This window comes from Wolffia australiana, chromosome 6 (genome assembly GCF_029677425.1).
Source record: "Wolffia australiana isolate 7733 chromosome 6, ASM2967742v1".
Taxonomy (NCBI): domain Eukaryota; kingdom Viridiplantae; phylum Streptophyta; class Magnoliopsida; order Alismatales; family Araceae; genus Wolffia; species Wolffia australiana.
This window is the reverse complement of record NC_135840.1, coordinates 9,295,583-9,317,500: the sequence shown is the minus strand read 5'-3', so window position 1 is coordinate 9,317,500 and position 21,918 is coordinate 9,295,583. Positions and strand designations below refer to the sequence as shown.

General features: G+C 37.1%; 1 protein-coding gene across 2 annotated transcripts in view; it reads right to left on the bottom strand.

The window, feature by feature from the left end:
* The window catches only part of LOC144704151 (uncharacterized), a 9,187-nt gene extending 1,402 nt beyond the window's left edge, over positions 1-7,785 (bottom strand). Inside the window, exons 1-13 of one of the 2 annotated variants that reach the window (XM_078576430.1) lie at positions 7,479-7,785; positions 6,912-6,985; positions 6,342-6,422; positions 5,919-5,994; positions 3,266-3,328; positions 2,988-3,058; positions 2,259-2,360; positions 2,070-2,159; positions 1,894-1,968; positions 1,768-1,800; positions 1,589-1,669; positions 1,427-1,483; positions 480-557 (exon numbers count right to left, since the gene is read on the bottom strand). In XM_078576430.1, the coding sequence (XP_078432556.1) occupies positions 480-557; positions 1,427-1,483; positions 1,589-1,669; positions 1,768-1,800; positions 1,894-1,968; positions 2,070-2,159; positions 2,259-2,360; positions 2,988-3,058; positions 3,266-3,328; positions 5,919-5,994; positions 6,342-6,422; positions 6,912-6,985; positions 7,479-7,518 (921 nt within the window). In that variant the 5' untranslated portion in view covers positions 7,519-7,785. The remainder of the gene's footprint in view (positions 1-479; positions 558-1,426; positions 1,484-1,588; positions 1,670-1,767; positions 1,801-1,893; positions 1,969-2,069; positions 2,160-2,258; positions 2,361-2,987; positions 3,059-3,265; positions 3,329-5,918; positions 5,995-6,341; positions 6,423-6,911; positions 6,986-7,478) is intronic. The other variant, XM_078576431.1, reaches the window with a different exon arrangement.
* Positions 7,786-21,918: the final 14,133 nt, after the last annotated feature.

Here is a 21,918-nt window from a genome sequence, read left to right as displayed (position 1 = left end):
AAAGAGAAATGAGGCAGGTCAGCAGTAGGATAGAGAGAAATGACAGGGATCAGCAATTGGGGACAGAGAGAGGAAGATAGAGAGAGAAAAGAAAGAAAGAGAACTGTGGCGGGTCAGTAATTGGGTAAAGAGAGGAGGGAGAGAGAGAGAGAGATGAGGCGGGTCAGCAATTGGGTAAAGAGAGAAAGAGAGAGAGAGGAGAGAGATGTGAGGTGGGTCAGCAATTGGGTAAAGAGAGAAAGAGAGAGAGAGAGAGGAGAGAGAAAGAGAAATGAGACGGGTCAGCAACTGTGTAGAGAGAGAGAGACAAATAAGGCAGGTCAGCAATTGGGTAGAGAAATGAGGTGGGTCAGCAATTGGGTAGAGAGAGAGAGAGAAATGAGGCGGGTCAGGAATTGGGTAGAGAGAGAGAGGAGAGAGAAAGAGAAATGAGGCGGGTCAGCAATTGGGTAGAGAGAGAGAGAGAGGATGAGGCACACCTTGGGGGTTTCAACTGGGAGAGGAGAAGACAATGGCGTTGATTCAGGGGCAGAGGTTGCCGTTGATGGAGAGCCAGTCTGAATTTCATTGGAAAATATTATTAAACATAGATAGGTAGATAAGTAGATAGCTAGATAGCTAAATTTACGCACGAAGAAATAATTAGATAGCTCGCAAGCTAGATAGAAAGATGAATAAAAAGAAAGTTAAAAATATAAAATGACAGTGAGATAAATAAATAGAGAGCTAAATAGATAGAAACTTAGAGAGGTAAATAGATTGAAAGCTAGATACAGATACAAAATGATAGTGAGGTAGATAGATAGAAAGTTCGATAGCGAGTAAAATAGATAGAAAGGTAGGCAGAGATATAAAACAACAGTGAGATAAATGGATGGAAAGGTAGGCAGAGATAAAATAACAGTGAGATCAATGGATAGATAGATAAAAAGCTAAATTGATAAATAGAGATAAATAGATAGAAAGGAAGGCAGATAAAGAAATAACAGTGAGGTAAATAGATAGATAGATAGATAGATAAAATAAACTGATAGAGATATATATGTAGATAGAAAGTTAAATATACAGGTAAAATGACAATGAGATAATCCTTTCAAAAATATCAATAGCGGGATAAATAGATAGAAAGTTAGATAGAGATATAAAGTGACAGAGAATAAATGGACAGTGTTAAAGAAACTAGCCATTAGGACTTCGTCCTGGGCCACTTGTGTTTAGGCCTATTATTATGTATACAAACATTGTGTGCCCTAAACGGAGGAAGTATGCGTCTATTTTTTTACACTCGATTTCTATCTTCTTGTCTCAACTTCTCCACCATCTGGTTCTCAACCTAGGGTTCTCTTCCCTTGACAGATAAATAGAAGGGTAGATAAATAGGTAGATGTATAGATACATACATATATAGATAGAGAGAGATTAGTACCGAAGGCAGTTGCAGGGGTTGGGGGCCCTCCAGAGAAAGTACAGGAGATTGAGAGGTCTGGCATAGATGAAAAATTCAAAAGCAATAGATTTTCAGATGAGACCCACAACGTAAAACTCCTCAAATTTTAACCTCCAGAAAATCAGAGACATAATGTCTTACCCTGATTCGCTCCAAGCTTCTTCCCCTCTCTAAGTTCATCACAAACTCGCATAGATGTCGTATGCCACGTGTGGTCATATCCTACATTGAAAAAACTCTCAGAATTAAACAACAGCAAAGAGAATAATCCCTGATCATCTGCAGATGAAGATATGAAGAAAACAGGGAAGAGCGCCTACTTGACTCCCTTCTATCCGACCAAGTTTGGATTCCTGCAAAAGCAATCAAGAAGAGACCAAAAAAAGTGAGATTCTAAAACTGCCAGATGACGAAACCTTAATTAGGTTTAGGTCTGAAGGTCTCACCAAGGTCCGGACTTTGATGTGCACATTTTCTACGTTCACGTGAATTTGGTTCAATTCACCGTGCAGCTCAGAGACCTGAGATTAAACGAGTGTAGAAGAAATTATTTGCTGTTCGCTATAAAATCTTGGGAAGTTCTGATCGCTCTGTTTTCTTCAGAGGAGCTGAAGCCAAGAACCTCATTCATGGTGGCAGAAGAAATCTCAATACAATCATTCAAACTGCAGTCAACACGATCGATCCTCGAAGAAAGATGCCGCTTCGTAGACTGGAAAAAACATAAATAACATTTTCCATTGCACTTGAACCCCTTTAAACATCAAACAGAGTAAAATGAATTAAGAAGTAAAGGAGAGAATAAAATTACTGATATGGACGATGATATTGTGTCAAGTTGCTTGGCAACGGTGCTGCAAGCATCAGATAGACTGCGGCGGGTGACAAACATCATCTCTGAGAGTCTCCATCCCTGGTAAGGAATTTCGGGTAAATTTTTTTTTTGAACAATAAGGAATTTCGGGTAAAAACACTAAAAAGAGAGCATCTTGGAGTCAATGGTAAGGTTCGGCATCAACGATGATGATGACAACTCTTGGAGACTGGATGACGATGACTGGAACGATTCATTGTCATTATCATCAGCTTCCAAGAGTCGTCATTGTAATCATTGATAGATCAAGCCAAACATGGATGACTATGACGATGAAGAAAACAAATTATTCATTGCCCGCCAACACTAGTCCAGAGTTCCCCTAGAAGAAAGTTTAGGGGGTTGGAGCGGCATGAATCTTCGATAAATCTTCAATAAACCAACTCACGGATCCAATATTGGCCACCATTATCAATGAGGCACCCAATATTTAAGCAGTGTGAAATTTTATCTGTAAAGAGCCCAGATTTAATACGAAGCAGGAAAAATATCAAGAAAGAAGACAAATTTCACGGTCACGTCTTCTTATGGTGAGCCTCTAGAGATAATAATATTTCGTGGTCATATGAAAATGCTATCCTTGAAGAGAAAACCGCGAAGAACGTTTCATAAAAATCGAAGAACAGGGAGAAAATTTCCAAAGTAAATCCAAGATGTAAGCCTCACCTTCCACCATATATACCCGTATCCAAAAGCTCCAACAACAATAATGGCTGTCCAACTGGCAGCACTTGGTCCTGAAATGAAATATAAAGAAATGTTTTTATTTATGTTTGAGAATCACGTTGGCAGACGAAGTTCTGTCCCGTCATCTGTCATTGGAATATCACAATGCCAAGATTTTCAGGCTGATTGAAGCTGTTGTTTAGAGCATGATGATGCATCTCTTTTACGAAGACATCATTAAAAAGACTCTCAAAATAGATCAGGCATGTCGCTCTGACCTGCCCCAAAAAGTATGAGTGGAAGGAAAGAGCAGGGCAGGAAGCTAGATTTGACCTGCTGACCTGAAAAATCAGCTCTAATTACCATCTACAAAAAGTTGAAGAAAAAATCCAAACGTGAAAGTCGAATCTCTAGATGTCAACGAGTGTGTGATAGGAAACCCGCAGAAGAGATTATTATGAGATCATTTCAAATAACATACACCATGTCTCAAAAGCCACAATCACACAAATCAAGAAGCAGAAAATAGAAGAGCTCCAAGCCCAAAGTGATGGCCTCATCATGGCATCTGTTAAAGATAAGGATTAAAAGACTCCCCGACCATTGGCTCATTATGGCTTCTGGAATTGCCCCTCAACAATCTCAACAAATTGCTCACACAACATGACCAGGCGCTGGACATATTAAAGGCACAGTGTTACGTTCCTACCACGGATCTACCAAAGAACCAAGCACCGCTGGTCAACCTACAGCTAGCTGGTCAACGGGGATTGGCTATAAATAAAACCAAAAGGGGAGCAAGAGAATCATTCTTGATTTCAGTTGTGCTGCTGAGGCCTGAAGAGGGGGAGCTTCCTGATCCAGAGGGAGGGGTTGTTGCATCCGACTCCCCAAGTTCAAATTCTTCTTCCTTTTTCCCTTCTTGCTCTTGATACTATCAAACTCGGCCATTTCTTGAATTCTGTTACTAGCGGTGTCCCCTCCGGAGTCTTCTACTTGGCATTATTATTGTTCTTTTCTCTCATCGATCGATTTAGAGGGAGAGAGGTGTATCACACAGTTAACCCAAGCTCAGTTGGTTATGGAACTCAAGGCTGACAAGGGACGCCACAAGGTGTTGTTTCATGTAAGGAAATGGTTTATCTCAACTATATCCCTCCCATATGAAGTAGCTGATAAGCAACCCATATCAAAAGCATGGTCCAAAATATACTGGACAGTACCCAAACACCCTGCACATGGGCCAGGTCGCATATAGTTTCCAACTACCACCGGAGGTAGGCATTCATCACAATTCCCAGTTGCCCAGCTCAGGAAAGCTGATCAGGCCCAACGACAAGCTGTAGTCATTATAAATGTTTCTGTTTGAGGACGAGTGGAGCAACACCCAAGCACAGATCACTCCTTTCCGACCATCCGTGCTTGGCTTGGAAATCCTCGCGCACTGGAACAGTCTCCCTGATTATGAAGCCTCAAAGGAACTTGCCTCTCTACTCTGCCAACAGTTTCCCAACTTCCAGCCTGACTACATGCTGGTCTAAGTAGGGGAGGAGTATTGCTATGATACCAGACTGGGTTTAGGGGAAACTCTGTCCCAGTAAGGACCCTCCCCCCGTTTAAAGCATTGTTGATGCACTGAGAAGGCAGCCTAGACTGATTGTGAGTTCTCTTGCCTCCTCTTTCTGACGTAAGCGATGATCTTTCCTGCAAGTAGGCGGCCTTCCTCTGGAGCTTCATGAAGATCTTACCGTGGGCCCCTCCTCCATCCTCGTTTTGTCCCTTGCGTTTTTATCACCCTAGGTCATCCTTTTGAGATTATTGTTTGGATGTTTGAGATTTGAAGAAGAATTGAAACTTCATTCATCATAAAATATTGGAGTTCAATTCAGATTAAAAAGATATGCCTTGGGGCGTATTTGTTTACATTGTATGAATTCTAAACACATTAAAGAGATCATGGCTTAGAAGCTGTCCCGAATTCAAGTTGATTATGTTTCGCTTCTTCGTCAGAGAAAGGTGATCAAACAATTCCCAATCAGGGTCCTTGCCAAGCGGATCATCCGTATTGGATAAAAAATGAAACTCCAGATATTTGCTATCCTTCTCTTTGAATGAGATCTCAATTCCAGCGACAGTTTCATTAAATATCTTACAACTAGAATCCCTCTTTTTTCTGATCCGGTCATAGAGGCCTTGATGTAGATCTCTAGCAAGGAAGGGATTTTTTAGGGAGAAAGAGAGTGAAGGAATTGGAAAATAGAAGATAAGAAGCACGATAGAATGTGTTGCCTGTTTCCTTCCTCTTCCTCCTTCATTTGCCATATTTGACGATTTACTACTACTATATAAAGGAAATCTTAAACGCAGAAGACAAAAAAATGCCTCTGACAGGGAGGGGTTGGAGATCGTACCATTCTGTTTTATTGTAAACATGATACCTGAGTTAATCATGGAATTTGCAGGGAGAAGCAAAGCAGTTGTTGATGTGAACCTAACTGAAATGGAGACGGAATTGGCATCCTCAATGGCAAAACACTCATGATAATTGTCTCTTGACATTTCACTCCAATGACAAAACACTTAACACCCTTTGGGAGACTTATCAGAAAGAAGGCAAAAAGCTCGCCAGGGCCCACAGTATTGGCCTGGATCACCGTCCGGCCTGGGTCAGCCAAACGGCCCATGGACTCTCTGCCTCTTTTTTGGCCACCACATTCAAAGCATATATGGTCGAAGATATCATCAGATTGTTAACAAAATCTGAAATTTCCATTACTCTTCATCGTTATCAGCTGAAGGTTGAGTAAACAGACGGCAATATTCTTGAGCAACTTATTAGTTTTTACAAAGAGTACTCGTATCGTAAAATATATGTATTACAATAGGTAAGAAAAAATTAGCGTACAAATTTGCAAATGAATCGATATTCACCTGAACCAGTTCCAGTGACAATCGTTACAGATCCTGTGGATTGCAAGCTCTGCAATTGTTTTCGCAGGTTGTTGACCTAAGGTATAAGCAAAATGACTGTCACATTTATCGAAAAATTATGCTAAAAATCATATTAAGAATAAAAATTTCACTCGGAAAGCAAGAGCCATGACTATTTTTAAAAAAACCTGAAACAGATATCATTTTTTTCACAAAACAGAAACAGATATCATGAAAAATTATTATTGAAACTAATTTTCTGAACAAAAAACTCTATAGTACATGAAATAGGGTTTGTCATATTATGGAAGCTCTCATAGTGGCATGAGCAAATGCTCAAACATTAGAAATTCAAGGATAAAGTTAAGATCGTAGAGCCAAAAAGATCTAGGTGAAAAGATATTACAGGGTAAAGCAACAAACCTGAGCTAAAAGAAACTCATTCTGAGGCTTCTTATCTGATGAAGAGCCAGACTTATCCTGTTGAAGGTGTTTGCTGAAAATCTGAGATCAACAGCGAAAAATAAGAAAACACTGCTCCAGGGACGAAGTAACATTTTAGCTTTGCCGCCGATGACAAGTTCCTCATCTACCAGGAATGATGATGAGCCGTCATCATCCTCATCTGCGGCCATAATGATGAGCACAAAGTCATCACCATCATCCTAGCCACAGAAGAATGACAAGGGCCATGACTACTCATCATCGTACTCATCATCATCCTTGCCTTCTAAAAGAGTAAAAGTGGAGAAAGTGATGAGAGGACGATGATGAGTCATCGTCTTTGCTTTTTTCTCTGCAGTGAGGATGAACCCTACTAACGGAGATAAAAATCATTCCAATCTGCCTGATGACATAGGCCAAAGTCTAAATTATACAAAACCACAGGAACAGTAGTGGAAGAATGCAAAAATTCAAGCTGGAAATGGGGAGAGAGAAACTTGCTTTTGATTGTTCAACAGAAAATTTCAAGTTGAAAGTTAAAAAATATACCTTAAAAGCCCCAGAAAATAAGTCTTTTACGCTAAAAAGACTTTCTTCCCTTGCAAGCAGAGTCCCTGCCACACCTGTTTCCCAAAATTAAGGGTTTTCCGTCATCTAGAATCAATGGTGTCTTCTCCGCAGAATTAGTACTAAAAAATAAAGTAAAGTTGATTAAGCAGCTTTATCCATTGAATTCATTCTGAACATTGAGAAGACAGTTTTTTATCCAGTTGTAATTATTAGAAGTTGCTTTTTCTGATTTTAAAGGCCATCTTATGTACATAAAAAGGGAAACTGACTGAGTTCCTAAAAACTAACTGACGAACACTACCTAAGAAAATACCGATCTTAGCATTCCGAACGCTATTTTAATTTTTTTTTGAACGAAAAATCTGAACGCTAATTTGACGCCGAACAACCGGCACTATTGGAATCATAAAAAATCATGAAGGAAGACAAAAAACCAACGATTGAAAATTAAGGGTGGGATATTTCAACGCAGGCAGCTCTGCATTATAATATAAATGAAGGCGGTCAGAGAAGCGGAATGGAAGAGCAAAGGGGAAGTTCTTGAACCTGCTCCGACCAGGATGGTGAGCTTTGCGAGCGCTGCCATGGCCGACCAAAACCCACCTCAGGGAAAATCGGCCATCGCCCTCTGGCCCGAAAATACTTCAAATTGCTTGCCGGGTTCGCTTCTGCCGCAAACTATGGTATGAAGAGATCGATTTCTGTCGCAAATACTTCGCCGCCGACTTCCTTCCCCCCTCTTTTCCTCTTCTTCGGCGTCGTTCTCGATCGCCAAAAAGCGGGTGCAGACGAGGAGGACCGATCGGGCTGAGCGATGAATGATCGATCCTCTGGCCACGCAGCCCACTACCGCTGTTTCTCCAAGCCTGGTGTTATATTGTTTATATATACTTTATTTTATAAAGTATATATAAACAATTTTATTTTATAATTAATTTTTTTCTTTAGTGATAGACTATTTTTTTTTCAAAAATTTAGTCCATTAACCAATTTCAAATTGTCTATAATCTTATATTCAAACATAGAGAATTTATATCTGAAACTAAAGTGTATGCAATGACCAGTTTTTGCAACATTCTAAACAAATCCCAAGTTTACATAAATAGTATTCAACTCTTTCTACAACCAGGTAGAGAATAATTTGAGGGTCTGGATATTCAATTTATGCTTTTTGAAACCTGCATTACTAGACTCCCTAATGCCATATAGATTCTGAAGTAAAACCAGAAGAGATTTAGACACATATTTTAATTTTACTTAAAAAGATATTCATCTAGATAAAAGTAGATTTCCCTCTCCTAAAACATATTTGTGTGCGATAGTTCCTCGTGAAATTTCTAAATGTCTGGATAAGCACAACATGACTGACCAAAATTTTCACTATTGTGAATCTTTCCTCTCCACTGCACAAACATTTTTTTTACTTATTTTTTTCATTAGCTTCCTTGCCTTTGGAATAAGGACTTTGCTTTCAATGCTTCATACAGAAAGATAATGACTAATTTTGAGGAGAAAATGGTGAAGGCATTCAAATCTCCAGTACTAGGTCTGGATGCCCTCTTCAAGTATTGGCGTAAACAGTTCATCTTATAAAAATTTCTCTTATATGAGGTTTGAGTTTTATATTCAATTGATAGCATTTGCAAGTTATCAACAATCTTCCACATTTTCCTTATTTCTCCTCCTTAATTGTTTCACGGAATATCGAATGTAATTCTTCAGTGAATATTTATTTCACATCCAGAACCCAAGAAAGTTATATAACGAAATAAATAGTGAAGTCGGATTATTAAATTACTCAGCTGAAAAATTCTGATTACTTTATTGCTTTTATTTTTATAGGGATTAAAATTTTCTCCATGTTAAAGAAAGATTATACCCCCTCTATCTTTATTTTACATTTCGTCAGCTCTTTTCTTTATCGCCGACAATTTTTTTACTTTGTAGAAAAATAAGCATGAGTAAAAATTACACAAAAGTTAACTAAAAATGACCATTAACAGCTCAAAACATGTTTGATCATGTAGGCTGCCACCCTTTTCAAAAATCTCTGAAAAAAATAAATAATTATTTTAGGGCACTTCTCTTTTTATGGAATTTATCCTAGAGATAAAATTTAGGTATCTTCATGAAGATTCTTGACGTGATGTGTGATGCAGACGTGGCAGTGGATGACTAAGACCATATGCTTGTGTCTATCAATTATTATGTTTTAGTAAATATACCCGATAATAAAGGGTTACAAATAATTCCAAGAAAAATCATGGGACATGTCACGGCACTAAATGGTGTTCAGTGTCAACACTTTGATCAATCAGTAGTTTAAGTTTAATATTTCCCCAATTTATGTATCCCATATTTTTTGAAATAAACGAATAAAGTACCCATTCATAAAGGACCAAAAAATATTAGAAAATAAAAAATTAAAATAAAAGTACATAATCAAACATTCTTCACTTTTGTTTGATATTTGTTTATTATAAATGCAACGTCTAACTGAATTTGAGTGCATAAAACTTTGGAAATGTTTTAGTAAACTATAATAAATATTGAAGCATTAGTATTGAATAACTAAATCTCTAGTCCTAAATTAGAAAGCAGAATTGATTCTTAACTATCCCTTCATTATAAAATGATTAAGAAATGATCACTAACCTTGATATCTCTCTCATAAAATGAACTCATTAAATTATATAAAATGGATATATGGACTTTAAAATAAGTAAATGACAATGTGTTGCTTTTTTCTTCTAAAATTTGACAAGATATTAACTCATCTTCATAAACATGAATATACTAGATGGAGATAATATTTTTGTTATAAAAGGTGGAACTAAATATCATCCATGAATACCTCAGGTAATCTTGGGTATAGTTCATGATTTAAAAGTGCTTTAAAATGGGTTTTCATTTTTATATCTTATAATAAATTATTTAAGGACATAAATCCCTAAACTATTTTTTCACTAATCACATTTTTTTATTAGAATGAAGATAATAAATATTTATAGATTTTCATCTGCTCATATCAAGCTATTTTTTGTTGTAAATATAAAAATGTTTCACCAAGAAAATTATTTCTGGTCAGTGAGTATGCTGGTCCTCATCTTGGTTGGGTTTTTTTGCAGTTTTTTCTATTCCAATATAAATGTTTATATACTCTTGGTATGTCCCTTTAGCAACCCATTATGTTTCAACTTGTGTTTCCTCCTACTAATCACTTGAAATTTGAAATCAGATTCATCGTAAAAAATAAATATGAAAAATTCAGGATCTTCCACTTTGATTCATGGTCCATGAAATGGCATAAATTTCCAGTATGAATAATAAACCAAATACAAAGATGATAAATAAATTATAAAAAGAAGGCACAGAAAGACTCAAAATGAATAGATTCCAGATTGGGATTAAAATAATGTGTGATTTTGGACTATGGATCAAGATGAAACCTATGGCATCTAAAAAAATTTTAAATTTAACTGTAACAAAAAATATGATAAAAAATACAAATCACTGACATTCTACATAGACATTTCTACTTCCTCTTGTTTAGGAGAATAACAAATGGGAAATACTAAACTGGGTCCCCTAATTTCGGTTAGACTTATCTCAACTTTTTGGTTATCAGGACACAAAATCCTCTATCTATCTCTTCTTACTGGTATTATAGCATTCTATGTCCACCTATATTTTCCTGCTCCCTGAGCATTATTTTCCGTTCCTATCTTCTTCTTTATCTTTCTTAAAAATCAGTACTCAAAACACCTCTTTCTGAACACATTGAGAAACAAAAAGGCTTATGTAACACCAGCTGGACAAGTGGCATTAAGTATCCCTAGTGGTGCCCAAATACATGTCATTATGAGATTATACGTTCGTATATCCTGCATTCATTCAACATATTTCCCAAGGAATGAGATGATGTGCATTAATCTCACAACTTCCACCATCATCACATATAGATTTGCTAAAAACAAAATAATTTTATTTCAATGATAGCATATTTTTATCCATTGAAGTTGAGTTTCATATGATTATTCTTATTCATCTACACAGCATGTGATTCATGAAATATATTTCCAAGTAATAATAATTTGATCTTATCCTCAAGTAACTTAAAATTCATCGATAAGCACATGACAAACATAAATTCTTGGTGCATATGATACATATATTCACATTGTAATGTATTGAAACTATGAATTCATCAACTACCTCAACCTGAATGAGATTTAAATAAGCCAAAATGAGAAGATGTGACTTAAGCATTGCCCTCACCTTGTGAATAACCTTTTCACATATCCGTCAAATCTTTACAGACTAAAATAATTGGACTATATATCTACTTATGTTTGACTTTCACATTTGGGGCCATTGCCTTTCCCCCAAGAGTTGATATTTTGTATCCAAAGTGACCATTTTAATTACATCATTTGATTTTTAAAATTCAATTTATGATACTTAAAGTTAAGACCATATCTATATATTTGTTTATGATTTATTAATGTAATTCCTATAATCATTGGATAATTTGACATGTTCCTGATAGAGCAAAAATAGGTATGTTAATGTCGTTGTTATCAATTCACTTCTATCAAATAATATTTATGAATATGTTATCTCACTCAAAGATGAATAACAGAGAGTAAGTTTGTCTCCTCAGGGATTGGTTGCTAGAAATAGAATTAATTAATGAATTAGAAGACAGGGATAGGATATTCTAGGATAATAATACTAATAAGAAATTTTATGATTATTAATATTTGAATTCCAGGTAGGAAAATGTGGATTAAAAATCAGAAGATGGTTAATTAGAGTATGAAGAGATGTTTAGGGAAATGACGATTGGCAAGAAATGAAGAAAACAAAGTAGCAAATGAGGAAAATGAAAGAACACCACCAGGTGTTTGTAGAAATGTTTAAGAGGGAGAGAGAGTTTATAATTTTTTTTATAAAGCCAATTTCCCCAACTTATTTTATTCTAAGCTGGAAATTTTAATTATGAAAACGTGTGTAGATTAGAGAAATAAGGTAATTTCTATCCAATTTTCAGAAGCCGATCTATAGTAGAAATGCCGAAAAGACCATTTGAAAAGAATGTGATTATAAAGTGTCCTATGAAATGCCTAGCTGAAGGAGTGTAGTTATATAGTGTTTTTCATGCTGAGCGCCTATGATTTTGGGGTTTTATATCTAGGAAATAAATAGAATAAGACGTATAATCTCCTACTGTTTATTAGACATTTTTAAGGATTTTAATTGGATTCAAAATGTTTAAGGAAAATCAATTAAATATGTTCGGGCAGCAATGCGGATCAAATGTTCGCGGAAATGCATACATGAAATATGTTTTACTGAAATGGCAAAACTTTGCGCGGTTTATATTGTGTACTAATCTCCCAAGTTGAATTGCAATCATAAAATTATTTAACTATGCCATCTGATATTCATTGACATATCAGAATAGTCCTCCGTTTGGGGTCACGGATGGCTTCAGATCCTCTTCCGGCCGAGTCTTCTTCCTGGTAAGTCACTCATGATGTTTCTCCTCTTCTATCACTATCTCAACAATCTCTCTTCAGGTCATGGGCCTGTCATGACTATTAACCGAAAGAACCAAGAGAAAATGAAAATAAAAGGAGGATCTTCCCCTGTTTTATATTTCAATATCCAGATTCAACTTTGTTGAGAAAGATGATTTTAGGGGCATGTAAAATTGAGTTTTATAGGATGGGAATGCTCTAGGAAGCTTCATTGTCAATATGGGACCACTCCTTGCTGTTGTTTGATGGCGAATGGACGGAGATCCGCCCTTTCATCACCAGAATCTGGTCACGGGCGACACAGATGATGGTGAAGGGTAGGAAGGGATGATTTTGTCTCTCAAACGTTCGATCTGTGTCTTGGGGTTTCAATGTCTACGATTAAATCATAGTCGTGGAACCCCTTAAGTTCTAGTGGTCCTCTCCCAGTCAGCATTATACACTTCATTCGTCCGCATCATTGACCGCCGTTGAGTCATCCCCTAAAAGGGAGAAAAATATATTAAAAAGAATGGAAATTTAACTTCACTGTTCCAACACAGGCTTTAAGAAAAGCCTATTCCAATAGGGGCTTCGGGCTGGGTCAATGTGGAGCCCAAAAATTTTCTTCTATGTATGATTTATTTATGCGGTGGCCAGCGGGCTCATGTGACTCTTTTTTTATTTGGCCTGGCCTGGACCATAATTTTCTGAAACATCTGGTTATGTTAATCTCATATCAAATAATTTAACTTCACTGTTCCAACACAGGCTTTAAGAAAAGCCTATTCCAACAGGGGCTTTAGGGTGGGTCAATGCGGAGCCCAAAAGTTTTCTTCTATGTATGATTTATTTATGTGGTGGCCGGCGGGCTCATGTGACTCTTTTTTTATTTGGCGTGGCCTGGCCCATAATTTTCTGAAACATCTAGTTATGTTAATCTCATATCGAATAATTTAGAGTTCATCAATTGTAGATAAATGTTGAAATCATATAACTTAGGATTTGAAATAATGAGAGAAAGAACTTTCCCGCGTGTGCTTGCAAAGGAAATGACACTGGTTACCTTGCTGCTTGTGCTGGCTATGTACTGTAGCAGTGGCTGCATCCCTTAGCATTAGGGTATAGGTGAAGTGTATGGTGAAGTGTATGGTGTGAAGTGTATGGTGAAGTGTATGGTGAAGTTGTGGCCGTAGTTGTGGCCCTTAGCAACGGGTTGTGGCTGCAGCTGAGGTTGCAGGTGTGGCCTGGTGGCTCCTTTAGGGCTAACATATATATTTTTTTGCTTCTTTTTTCCTTTATTTCTTTTGAAAATCATTAAATTTTACTTATCATTTTTAGATCATGTTCATTGTCATAATCGTGCTAAATTCACAAAAAAGGAAGTTTACATAATATGCAAAGTGATGCATGAAATATAATTTTTTTTATCACGTAACAAAAAAATGAATGCTAATTCCATCTTATAGAAAACATATGACTTTCTAAGTAATAAATTGCAAGCATGGATTTCAATATGTCAGTTCCTATCCCAATCAATTATAAATTTCAACGATCTCTAGACATAAAACGTGGTATGGATTTTTTTGGTTAAATACTCGATGTTCCATGCATTATGAGTCAATTACATAATACAAAAAGTATAAAAAAACAATAAAAATTCAGGTCACCCAATATGTAATATCATTTAGGTAATTGAACCAAACTTTAAGTTTTTCCATCCAAATATAGTCACCCATTATACCATAAAAATGAATAAATTGGATAATGAAGCATTTTCAATATTTTAATAAATTATGCAGATTAATGCTTCGGTCTTCGTGTCCAATTACATGTAACTAGGGGGACATCTAATTATATAGGATTTTTTCAAAAGTACATGGAGGATGGATATTTTATTCCTTATAAATTTTAAATTAAATATTATAATCATAAATTATTATTTAAAAATTATTTGAGCTAATATATTCATGGCTTTAAAAAGAAAAAACTTCAAAATCTGCGGGGAAAAGACATAGTAAAATAGTATTTTTTACATAAGTGAAAATATGACAATATATATATATATTAATATTTAAATTATTAGAATTTGGAGATTAAAGGCCATGAAATTATCTTAAGCTTTAACATTATTTTTCCAAACTGATGTTGTTTTTCCAAACCTTTTTTTTATTATAATAATTAAATTAAACATTAAACTATGACAATAACCATTCATTAGTTCTTTTTTCATATTTTATAAGTTTAAAGTTATTCAAATGGAATATATCAGTTTGAAGATATCACACACATTTATTGAGGTGCAATTGAGGTATTTGACCTTGAATCAAGGCAAATTTTTACAATCACCTCTAATTATACACTGGGGTATAATGATGAATATGTGAATTTATTTTAGCTAAAATATTAGTGTTTGGTTTTTAACTCGTCTGCAATAAACTTTTAACATGAAAATAATGAAAAAAATGTTATAATCATGTATTAATCCTCACTTTCTGTATACTCCAAGTCCATATAGATGTTCATTGGTGTTTTTAGGGCTTTCTTCATCACTACTATTGAGAAAATATTCTCTACATAGACTGGTAGGATGATACTTAACAACACAACTAACAATATGTTAATACCATGGGTTTTCTGTTGTGTTATGGGGCTATGGATGCACCAAAAATTATTCATCATGGAGGAAGCTTAAGTTATTTTTAAATTGATATCTAACATAAATCACACATATTGTACCTTGTGGGGAGTTTTTTTCACCCTTGACTTGCTTCCTAGGAGAGCTTATGCAAGATGTTCACTTGCCCCGCCTCTAGAACTATCCAAGCAACTAGATGAATGTTGGATCTCCTTTCCATTTCTTCTTGAAGACCTTGTAGACCTCCACACCATAGAGTACTTGTAGAATGAGAGGAGATAATTGAGAAAGGTGAAAGGGGAGGGACACCCAGATCTAGCTGGGATGGGCACCTAAAACGGGAGCTCCTAATTTATACTTATTAAGAATTTTCCACAAAAATCCTTGTTGGTAAAATGAATCTTCATAGGGACTACCCAAGAGTTCTAGAATGTCACCAAAAGTGCCCTGATTTGGGTGTCTGAGGTTGGGTCGCCGTTGCTGCCCCTTGGCTTCATCGTTCGTCTCAGCTATACGTCTCTATCATGTCGTACTTTTGAGACAATGTGGAGCTCAATATGTGCCTTCTTGAGCCAACGAAGCCTCCCTATAGCTGTTACCTTCTCCCATTTGGCTTGCAAGCTCTAGACAGGTCTCCTACTGCTGCCTTGGATTTGGGTCAGAAGATGTTTGACTAGGGGGCTATCGAGCCCCTTTAAAGGCTTGGGAAGGACCTCCCATGGCTGTTGATGAAGTGGGACTACCTTGGGGATCCTCCCAGGTCATCAGATTGCCCAAGGTGGTTCCCCCTCGGCCGAAAACCACCTCCTTACCAGAGTAGGAAGATGGCCAGGGGAGGTGATAGATGAAACGATCCCTTGCAATTGGATATCATGTGATAAGGGGTAAACATCTGCAACAAAATTGCAGCCGTGGACCCTCTTTAAATTTGATGTATGCCTGACACATCAGTCGTCCTCGTTAGTGTGCCCTTCAGCGTGTGTTCACTTGATTCATCCATAAAAGGATCACTCCACCCTCGTCATTCACTACGACCAATTAGAGTCCTAGAAAAAGAAGAAAAAAAATCAAGGGTTAAATATAGCATGGATTATCTGATCTTTGTTATGGAGATCGGAGGGTCACGATTTAAACACTACTTATTTGGCATCCCCTTATGATGGCGGCTTAGGGCTGGGTTGATTTGAAGCACGCTCATTGATTCTTTCTTATTTTCTTAAGATAATACACATAATATGATCCAAAAAATGGCCTTAAAATATTTATAATTTCATGCCTCATTTATGGCTGATTAGTTGACACCAATCATGAACAGGGATCTTTGAACCGATTGATCAATTGAATGGCAACAAGTGGTGCTGCGACTTTTACAAAATCACATAAAGCTAAATATAAAACCAAATATATAAATAAATATATATTCTGAATTTTAAAAATAATATCTTTATGAATGTAATGCTGTAAATTCAGGAAAAATCATATTTTAACTTAAAATATTTGTTTCTTTCACAGTATGACATTAGTGAAATCCTTAAAATAATTAAAAATTCAAAAAATTAAAAAAACATTTTAAAAATGGATTTCATCATTTTTGAATTGATAACACTCATATTTAACCCACTTTAATGTGAAAAAACATGTAAATACAACCATATTAATCTATTATAATGTGCGTGATCAGTCAATCAATGATTAGTCATCATTGCATTAGAATTAGCCATAGTGGCACATTTCTCACAATCACTAGGGCATGAATTATTTGCATGAAATGCTGATTGGTTTCCATTCAAATGATGTCAAGGGGAATCACAAATATTTACACCCTAAAATGTATAAATAAATTCAAATGAATTAAATATAAAGATAATATATGTGTGTGTGTTTTGACATAGAAGAATCATATATTTGTGAGTATAATGGGAAATCATATTTGACTCTAAAAGTGTTTATTCTTTAATAATATAATATCATTAAAATCCCAAAAAATACCTAAAAATACAAAATATTTAAGAGATCACTGTCAAAATATTTTGAAACATTTTAATCTTGATGGAATACATATATAACCAATTCAATGAAAATAAACATGTAAATATCATGATATTAACATATTAGGAATGTGTGTAGTCAAATACCATTTAGGGATTCCTATAAATCAATTTATTGAACTCTTTCCACAAAGATCGGCCAACATCTGTGTCAACACTAATAACCATAGGATCATTGATACTTTTTGTGTAAGTAGGGTAAGATAGTGCTGTTCTATCTATAGGGATTTGACATCCATTTTGACTACCCATGTTGAAAGACTAATGACCACTGTATTATGACCTCCTCATAATTTGATAGGTCATTACACATGTTTGTGGACTTCATTGTAAGAATTGATGGAAGTTAATTATGATGCTAATTTATTTTCATCGTAAGTTTAATTTGCCTAAATCAAATAATTTTTTTTAAATAGAAAATTCACTTAGCTTTGTATAATGGGATTGGGGGCGGCTGCACAAGGACTGATTTTTAGAAGTTTATTTATTAGTTGAGTTAGGGTGATGGAGAATTTAGGTTTAGAATAAGTGTAATTAAAGAGACTAGTTATATGTTGAGTAAAAGAAGTAATAATAGAAACAAAGATAATGAAAAGTGAAGAATAGTAAGTAAAAAGAGGTAGATAAGGAAGTGGAGAAATTAGGATTAGGTATGATGATACGTAGTGAGAGAAAATAGTAGTGAAAGGAATATATGAGATAGTTAAAGTGGCGGACATGGCAGCGCCACTGGCTTGAGATGAGTCACGTGACCCATTGGCACATCGGCCGAGGCAACATTAGCGCTTGGTACGACACTTGGCATGCTGATGCGGCGCTCGCTTCTCATCCTCAGTTCGTACCACACCGTGTGCGCCTCACAGTGGCCCAGTTGCTTAGAAGCAACACACCACACCTATGGGAACAGCACGGCCTTCCCTTGACCACTTTATCCGCGGTCCAGACTACCCCTCTTGACATTAGTCCTGATTGTGCCATCTGGACACTCACACCCCATGGAGCATACACGTGTCGTTCCTCGTGGGAGCATTTCCGTGTGAAATCTCCCCCACAACAATGGGGTCAGTGCATTTGGCATCCGGCGATCCATACACGTGTCTCCTTTTTCCTTTGGAGACTCCTCCACCGAGGCCTCCCGACTGACGACCGAGTGGCTCGGATAGGCTGTGCTCTTAGTTCGCGCTGCCACTGCTGCCCCACTCTCCCGCACACAGAGACGATAGATCATCTTTTCTTCCATAGCGAGACGGCAGTGGCCTGCTGGCGTCTCATCACTGACTGTCTTCGTCCTTTGACACCGTCTGAGTGTTTCGGCAAGTTTATCCTCTCGCCGACTCGCTCTGCACGGAGCCCCATCCTCTCCATCACCATAGCTTATCTTCTATGGGAGATTTGGAAAGGGCGAAATTCGTCTCGTTTTGCAGGTACACCTATGCGAGCTGTGGACATCAGGCGTCGAGTTCAACTGTGGCTTCGACGCATTCAACCTCTCCTCACACCGCGAGACAGCCGATCACCACTTGCATGCGACCTCCTCCGCTCTATTGGCATCCCGGTGACCCCCCTCGCCACCCGCATTCAGTATCGAGTAGTTTATTGGCTCCTACCGCTAGTAGGCTTTCTCAAATTGAATGTGGATGGTGCGGCGAAAGGGAACCCAGGGCCAGCAGGGGGCGGAGGCGTCCTCCGCGATCACACAGGGAGCCTCCTTCTTGTCTTCTCTTCTTTTTATGGCGTACAAACTAATACAGTAGCCGAGGCTATGGCCATACGTGATGGTCTCCTCCTCTGTGAGGAATGGAACCTTCATAATATCGTCGTGGAATCGGACTCACAGATATTAGTTGATATGTTTCGTACAGGCACATGCTCCTAGTGGTGACTACGTCGAGCGTGGAATGACATCATGCAGTGCCGCTTGCGTATCGCGTGCTTTCGTCATCAGCTGAGAGAGGGAAACCAGACAGCTGATGCCCTCGCCAACCATGCAGTACACTCTTGCACCCACTCCACTCTTTTCTATTCTTGGCAGGAGCTTCCGCCCATGGCCCGAGGATGTCATTGGCTCGATCGTCTTGGCCTGCCCTCCCTCCGCACACGCCGCCTCCTCGCGACGCCAGGCCCGCGGGATTGGAGGATCGCCTGGAGCGGTGGCGTACGAGGCGTGGACCGCTCACGCCTCAACTAGAGTGTCACTCTGCCCACTCCGAGCACACATGACGACGACGAAGAACCACCCCGACTAGAGCACCACCAAGCGCTACAATGACCTTGTCGAATCGCTCCAGAGAAACGACGACGAACACACTTCCTCGAGCGTCCGCGAGGTATCACTCATGTATCTTTTATTTTCCCTAACTATGGGCGTGGACGAGTGGGATCCGAGTGTAATTGGGATATATATACTCGATCCACGCCCACAAACATTGAAAAACACTACACTTTATAAATAAAAACCCCCCTGGGTGGCATCCAAGGCACGGATGGATCGGACTACGGGCACAACCCTAGGGTTGGACGTACCCGACACCGTGATTTTTGCCAATAAAAAAAAAAGAGATAGTTATAAGTCAGATGTTAAATATATCCTTTATTAGGACTAATAGTTTTATAGATAGTGGATATAGTACGTAAGATGATGAAATTTATTTATAGTATTATAATTAAAGGATGTATTTCTATACTTTTATATTTATGACTATCTTATAATAATATTAATATGATTTATATAGTTAAATATATTTAATTGGTGTTATTAATTTTTTAAAATGTAAAACTACCATAAATAGGTTTAAATCGTCGCTGCCCAAAATGTGTTTGTTGAAATGCCTCCAAGAGGCTGAACTTAGAAGCTAAATAGAAAACCGGTTAGAACTTTGATGTGAATCAAACACATGGTATTCACGAAGTCTAATCATGTATTAATGGACTTCATTATAAGCATCACAAGTGCATTATATTGACTATGTTCATTAATGAAAATGGAATGAGATATGGAATGTGTGGCTAGTTTGACGACCACATATATTCCATTAGATTCTGTCCCCTTCCCACTAGAGTATTCCTTTTGGTTGATGATGTCGATGACTTAGGACGAAGATGGACAAATCGGCCCTTAGCCATTTGATATCCTTCTTAAAAACTCCAATGGTTGCCATTAAGTTACAGTCATGGACCCCTTTTAGTTACAGGGCACCCATAAGCCACGTCAGTTGCCCTGTCATCAGGCTTGTTTGCTTTTTCTCCTTTGTGACTTGTTTATTGAAGGCCCCCACCATCCTCACCAGCCAATGTGGCTAATTCGAGACTTGGAAGAAAACAAGAGGAAAAAATTAGAAAAAGGATAATATATCTCACTGTTTTATATTAATTAAGAATATCAGACGACTAAAATTATATCGGAACACCTATTGAAGCTAGTTCTAATGGGGGCTTTAGGTCAGGTCATCTTGAAGTCTGATCAAGATTTCTTGCTATTTTTTTAAAGATCGACCTGATCATTTGTTGGCCCAACCCCATGCGAAGTTGAAAAGGAGTTAGATATAATCCCATATTGGACGATGTTAGAAAAATGAGAGCTATATAAATCTGTCTAGAATATGATAAATGAAATAACATGACGCCTCCCTCATGTGCATGTGCATCATACCTCTGCGCTTGGGCCTTTGTAGGCTCCCTATTGAGCTTTCTTGGGCTTAGTTCATGTTTGTGCGTGTGATAACATGCACTTTTAGTACCTTAATATGATCACAGTTACACATTTATTTACATTAAATTACTTATATTTGCATGTTATAAAGTTTAATACGATAAAATCTATTTTTAGAATCATGTTATGAATTTTCTGCATTTTTATGTATTTTTCAGGGATTTTTATGACAACAGATCATGAATAAATATCATTTTAGTAGACAGAGTATAATTGTGAAAGAATAAAATTTATGATTTTTATTTTTAACATTACATTTGTAAAGATATGATTTTTCTAAGTAAAAAAATATATTTTAGATATTTATGTATTTTTTAGGCTTTTATTTTATTTTATATGAATTTTAGAATATATTTTAAATATTTAATTCATGCCACCACATGTGGCCATGTTAATGATTGATGTCAGCCAATCATTTAGCCGAGCAGTCATGGGATCGTGATTAGCAAAGCCATGATTGCATTTATGATAATGATTTTTGAATTTTCTGGCCTAAGGGCGACGTGGACCAATCATAAAAAGAACAATTTTTTTTGCAATGAATGCCGCGTGGACTGAGGTAGAAAAGAAAAAATTCAACTTTTTTCTTCTTCTTATCTTTCTCGTTGGAACGATCAACAAAGGCAGTTGTGCGACGTGGCTGAATGACTCAGTGACACGTGTACACGTGGCCGGTGTGTACACGTGGCACACACCTATTAGTCATTGATTGGATAAAAGAAAGAAAATTGCTGATGTGGCATGCGCTGATGCGATGCCACGTAAGCTGCAAAGAATATTAAAATGGAATCTATTTAAATAATATATTTAATCATTCTCTTCTGTCTTTTCCCCTACAAGTACACGTGGCGACTCCAAAAGACAAAGAAGCGCATAATTTAAACCGTGACAGTTCCAACAGAAACATAAAACAAGGAAGCGTTAGAGACGATACGAGGTGAGAGAAAAAAATCAAGGGCTATGATTGCTCCAACTTCAAATAGTGATATCTAACAATCTACAGCTCTAATTGAGCTGAAATTTTCAGCATTAATTTGTCTCCTCCTCTTCTTTCCATCCATAACCTCTG